The sequence below is a fragment of the Ylistrum balloti genome, unplaced genomic scaffold (genome assembly GCF_031769215.1).
Source record: "Ylistrum balloti isolate Yb309-2 unplaced genomic scaffold, AGI_CSIRO_Ybal_v1 Utg371186, whole genome shotgun sequence".
Lineage (NCBI taxonomy): Eukaryota > Metazoa > Mollusca > Bivalvia > Pectinida > Pectinidae > Ylistrum > Ylistrum balloti.
In genome coordinates this window covers 388,859-394,951 of record NW_026782646.1, presented here as the reverse complement: position 1 = coordinate 394,951, position 6,093 = coordinate 388,859, and the positions used below count along the sequence as shown (strand labels likewise).

At 39.8% G+C, this 6,093-nt stretch overlaps 1 protein-coding gene across 1 annotated transcript; it reads right to left on the bottom strand.

The window, feature by feature from the left end:
* Positions 1 to 533: 533 nt before the first annotated feature.
* LOC132561271 (tyrosinase-like protein 1) lies at positions 534 to 5,090 on the bottom strand. The gene is made up of 3 exons (XM_060225998.1): positions 4,818 to 5,090; positions 4,459 to 4,580; positions 534 to 1,971 (listed from the first exon to the last, which is right to left on the bottom strand). Exons 1-3 carry the CDS (start codon positions 5,088 to 5,090, stop codon positions 534 to 536), a joined length of 1,833 nt encoding a protein of 610 aa, XP_060081981.1.
* Between the last annotated feature and the right edge of the window lie 1,003 nt (positions 5,091 to 6,093).

Below are 6,093 nucleotides of genomic sequence, written 5' to 3'. Positions count from 1 at the left end.
GAAGAAGTGCCTTCTGCTTCGTAAATCAGCTATTTGGTTTGCGGTCAGTAAAGAGGTAAGCTGATAAGGCAGGGATTCGATTAACGATTCTGAGTTTAAAACCAGTGTTTTAATGTAGAACACCTATCCAGAACCCAGATCATTCGAAATGGACATGAAACTGAGTGGTTGTGATTAATATCTCCGTAGACAGCCATGTCGAGGAAATGTCAAGAAAGGTAGATAGCTAGTCATGGAATAGAAACAACTCATAGAGAAATATAAACAGTAACTACCATGATATTTCACAATTTATAAAAAAAGACCGCGGTATCACCTGGACAAATTAGTAAATATTTGATGATTAACACAAGACTAAATAATCAGTCATCATCTTTTGACAACTTCTAAATTTCATTTTATGAAAGTTGTATGCTGATAAATCAACGATTATATTAGTTATTCTATTTTGTTTTATCATCAATATATATTTTCTTTAAAAAAAGTACTTATCCACATTCACTTCGACGAAATGAATGAAGGACTGAAGTGAATTAGTTCCCCGGAAACACTGCCATAGAATCACAGAGAAAGGTAACATACACACGACTGTCTGTAGTGGATGGACAAGAGTTTTTCTCGTTTTCAAACTTCCAGACCTTTAGCATGGCATCCGTCACCGTGGACGCAAACATATCACTATCATTGGAACTTATGCGCATGTGCCCAGTACACGGGATGTAGTCGGGGACACCTCTGGTCCGGCACATAGGTCGACACATTCGCCCGCACTCATCATGTGCGGTACTCATCAGTTCTACAGGGGTATGGTCGGGGCGTTTTATCGCTATATAAGTATATCCTGACGAGAACGGTAATCGGTCGTCGGTCAGCGCCTGCTCTTTAAAATGACCATCATAGTTTAAACCATCTACACGTACGAACACTTGTAAAGCCCCATTCCGTGACCGTCTACAATGCTCGTACTTGGCAGCGCTTTGTTTGGGTAAGAACGACGACAAAGCTTCTGAATTTGATATCGCGTATATGTCATTATTCCATACAGGATAAGAGTGATATACAAGATCCCCCGATTTCTTATTAATAACTTTTACTGGCAAAAACACCCACTGATCTGTGCTCGCTTTACCGTTTATTTCGAATGTATTTTGTGCTGGAGATTTTCCATAGAAAATGTCATGTGCTGTCATCTTCGACATATGTTCATTACTTAAGTTCCTACGATGATCTGCATCAAAAAGTTTGCCCATAGTTCTCGTCTGTGAAACATGGGCAGTTTGTTCAGTTATTTTAAACTTAGATCTTCCCCGTCCACGCCTGATTTGAGCTTTAGAAACACATACTCCCTGAATGCAATTGAGCCATGTTGAATTACCACAATCGGGACATTCTGGAGACAGTTGATACGTATAGATATCCCTAGTCCAGTGGTTGGAATATCCATCCCGGTTTCTATAACCTGTGAATCCCTCCATTTTTGCGTTTGGTCGATGTGAACGATCTCCATATTCTTTCGGATAGTCAGAAGACGGGTCAATATTTCTTTTTATTTGCTTCTGTTGAAATTGCCACCAAATATAGTCAATGAAGCAATGTATTAAAAAGAACAGTGGATCTCTTGTTGCCGTGTTCATTAAGGCTACGTTTCCACCAATCCAGGAGTGAATGCTGTTATGACGAAATTCAATGTTATGTTGGTTTTGAGCAGCAGGTTCTGTGATTCTACGTGTCCGCCGACGTGATAAGATTGCATTCATGGCTTGTTTGCTCATTAGAATACCATTTAACCCAACATTTCTTACTAGTCTCCAGTCTTTAAACTTTCCATTGGTCACTTCCCCGTCACCATTGCCAGCAAATCGGTAAGAAAATATAACGGATTCTGTGGGATCCTCCATCTCGTAATCTAACGTACAATCCCAGTAGGGCAGCGTGACGTTGTTATCTACAGAACGTAAGGCCTCCTCTAGTCTGGAACAGAACCACAATCACTTTGGTTAGTTTGGATCATTTTCTTAACATCAATAATGTCAATAGAATAGAAGTTCTTGTATCACAACTAATAGAAGATTAGAGTGTGACGTTTCGATGACTGCACGGTCACCTTCATCTTATAACACAACCAGTAGAAGATTAGAGTGTGACTTCTCGATTACTACAGGGTCACCTTATTGTTCACGATTGTGTTATAAGATGAAGGTGATCGTGTAGTCATCAAAACGCCACACTCTAATCTTCTACTGGTTGTGTTATGAGATGAAGGTGACAGTTTAGTCATCGAAACGTCACACTCTAATCTCCTACTGGTCGTGCTATAAGAACTTCTAATCTTTACTTTGAATATGTGACTATGACATCAGAGTATATCATACAATTTCAAATCAATCATAGATATGGACGATTATATAGATTGACTTTTGTATGGCCTGGTCTTAGAATATAAATGGCGATTTCAAAGACTGTGTGATATCATTGTTCTAGATTAGACAACAGAGGTAAGTGTCCCAGACTGTGTGATATCATTGTTCTAGATTAGACAACAGAGGTTAGTGTCCCAGACTGTGTGATATCATTGTTCTAGATTAGACAACAGAGGTAAGTGTCCCAGACTGTGTGATATCATTGTTCTAGATTAGACAACAGAGGTAAGTGTCCCAGACTGTGTGATATCATTGTTCTAGATTAGACAACAGAGGTAAGTGTCCCAGACTGTGTGATATCATTGTTCTAGATTAGACAACAGAGGTAAATGTCCCAGACTGTGTGATATCATTGTTCTAGATTAGACAACAGAGGTAAGTGTCCCAGACTGTGTGATATCATTGTTCTAGATTAGACAACAGAGGTAAGTGTCCCAGACTGTGTGATATCATTGTTCTAGATTAGACAACAGAGGTAAGTGTCCCAGACTGTGTGATATCATTGTTCTAGATTAGACAACAGAGGCAAGTGTCCCAGACTGTGTGATATCATTGTTCTAGATTAGACAACAGAGGCAAGTGTCCCAGACTGTGTGATAGCCTCGCACTAGATTAGACAACAGAGACAAGTGTCCCAGACTGTGTGATATCATTGTTCTAGATTAGACAACAGAGGCAAGTGTCCCAGACTGTGTGATATCATTGTTCTAGATTAGACAACAGAGACAAGTGTCCCAGACTGTGTGATATCATTGTTCTAGATTAGACAACAGAGGTAAGTGTCCCAGACTGTGTGATATCATTGTTCTAGATTAGACAACAGAGGTAAGTGTCCCAGACTGTGTGATAGCCTCGCTCTAGATTAGACAACAGAGGTTAGTGTCCCAGACTGTGTGATATCATTGTTCTAGATTAGACAACAGAGGTTAGTGTCCCAGACTGTGTGATATCATTGTTCTAGATTAGACAACAGAGGTTAGTGTCCCAGACTGTGTGATATCATTGTTCTAGATTAGACAACAGAGGTAAATGTCCCAGACTGTGTGATAGTCTCGCACTAGATTAGACAACAGAGGTTAGTGTCCCAGACTGTGTGATATCATTGTTCTAGATTAGACAACAGAGGTAAGTGTCCCAGACTGTGTGATATCATTGTTCTAGATTAGACAACAGAGGTAAATGTCCCAGACTGTGTGATAGTCTCGCACTAGATTAGACAACAGAGGTTAGTGTCCCAGACTGTGTGATATCATTGTTCTAGATTAGACAACAGAGGTAAGTGTCCCAGACTGTGTGATATCATTGTTCTAGATTAGACAACAGAGGTTAGTGTCCCAGACTGTGTGATATCATTGTTCTAGATTAGACAACAGAGGTAAGTGTCCCAGACTGTGTGATAGTCTCGCACTAGATTAGACAACAGAGGTTAGTGTCCCAGACTGTGTGATATCATTGTTCTAGATTAGACAACAAAGGTAAGTGTCCCAGACTGTGTGATATCATTGTTCTAGATTAGACAACAGAGGTAAGTGTCCCAGACTGTGTGATAGCCTCGCTCTAGATTAGACAACAGAGGTAAGTGTCCCAGACTGTGTGATATCATTGTTCTAGATTAGACAACAGAGACAAGTGTCCCAGACTGTGTGATATCATTGTTCTAGATTAGACAACAGAGGTAAGTGTCCCAGACTGTGTGATATCATTGTTCTAGATTAGACAACAGAGGTAAGTGTCCCAGACTGTGTGATATCATTGTTCTAGATTAGACAACAGAGGCAAGTGTCCCAGACTGTCTGATAGCCTCGCTCTAGATTAGACAATACAGGTAAATGTCCCAGACTGTGTGATATCATTGTTCTAGATTAGACAACAGAGGTAAGTGTCCCAGACTGTGTGATAGATTCACTCTAGATTAGACAACAGAGGTAAGTGTCCCAGACTGTGTGATATCATTGTTTTAGATTAGACAACAGAAGTAAGTGTCCCAGACTGTGTGAAATCATCACTGTATGTGTTGTCTTCACATGAGATTACTTACAGGTAAATATAAACCCTGTGCCAGCCAAGGAAGTTAGCACCACCATGGACAGACTGAAGAATTGTCCTCCCCTGATGTATGTCGGCCAGGGTATCGTACACGCTTGTGCGGGTATTCGGAATCTGGAAGAAGAATCATAGTGGATCCTTGTTATTTCAGAGATATACTCTTGTATACTGTTTAAGAACTATCACTGATTAAACAACTGATACATTTATGAGAAGACTTTGTAAAAATATTTTATGTTTACTGGAAACATAGGGTATTTTAAAAGCACTAGAATGGAATGCGATCATATTTGATATAATTATTTTCTGTGCCGTGACCAAAGAACCGATGTGGAATCAGAGGATGCATACTCTTTCTTTTAACTTGTTCAAGGCGTCGTGAAACCGTCTGCGTTCGGCTCGTGTCAGCATGCGATACTCCTTCCGGACACGAGGAGGTTCTTTGGCACGTCTGGTCTTCTTTTCTGACTCCTGTGTTAAAAGCTTCCGTATGACTTGGTATGCGACTTTGTCTCGGGGCGCTTGCCAGCTGGGGCGACCAGATACCCACAGGAACTGGTTGATGCAGTAGGTACTGATAAGTTCTCCAGCGACATCACTATCCGACCTGTTAGTCTGTTTCATGAAGCAATTCGTTAGTGCGTCTGGGTAGGGTAGGTCCTCAATTGGTGTCACAAAAGGTAGAATACCCAGGACCAAGACACTTATCTGTAATAAATAACAAAATACCAGTCGTTAAACGGGGCTGGACTTTGGGGTACATGGAAAATAAACAACTTGATATATATGATGGGTACCGAGTTGATAAATAGACATCCTAAGTGATATATAGGGACATTCTAAGTGATATATAGGGACATTCTAAGTGATATAGGGACATCCTAAGTGATATATAGGGACATCCTAAGTGATATATAGGGACATCCTTAGTGATATATATGGACATCCTTAGTGATATATAGGGACATCCTAAGTGATATATAGGGACATCCTAAGTGATATATAGGGACATCCTAAGTGATATATAGGGACATCCTTAGTGATATATAGGGACATCCTTAGTGATATATAGGGACATCCTAAGTGATATATAGGGACATCCTAAGTGATATATAGGGACATCCTTAGTGATATATAGGGACATCCTAAGTGATATATAGGGACATCCTAAGTGATATATAGGGACATCCTTAGTGATATATAGGGACATCCTAAGTGATATATAGGGACATCCTAAGTAGAGACATTCTAAGTGATATATAGGGACATCCTAAGTGATATATAGGGACATCCTAAGTGATATATAGGGACATCCTAAGTGATATATAGGGACATCCTTAGTGATATATAGGGACATTCTAAGTGATATATAGGGACATCCTTAGTGATATATAGGGACATTCTAAGTGATATATAGGGACATCCTAAGTGATATATAGGGACATCCTAAGTGATGTATAGGGACATTCTAAGTGATATATAGGGACATCTAAGTGATATATAGGGACATCCTAAGTGATATATAGGGACATCCTAAGTGATATATAGGGACATCCTTAGTGATATATAGGGACATCCTTAGTGATATATAGGGACATCCTAAGTGATATATAGGGACATCCTAAGT

Excerpts from the sequence above, each read along its gene's own strand:
- LOC132561271 (XM_060225998.1), bottom strand. The coding sequence starts at position 5,090 with ATGAAACAGACTAACAGGTCGGATAGTGATGTCGCTGGAGAACTTATC. Across the intron at positions 4,581-4,817 it reads TGAACAAGTTAAAAGAAAGA|ATTCCGAATACCCGCACAAG; the intron begins GTATGCATCCTC and ends TTCTTCTTCCAG. Across the intron at positions 1,972-4,458 it reads CACAGGGTTTATATTTACCT|ACTAGAGGAGGCCTTACGTT; the intron begins GTAAGTAATCTC and ends GTTCTGTTCCAG.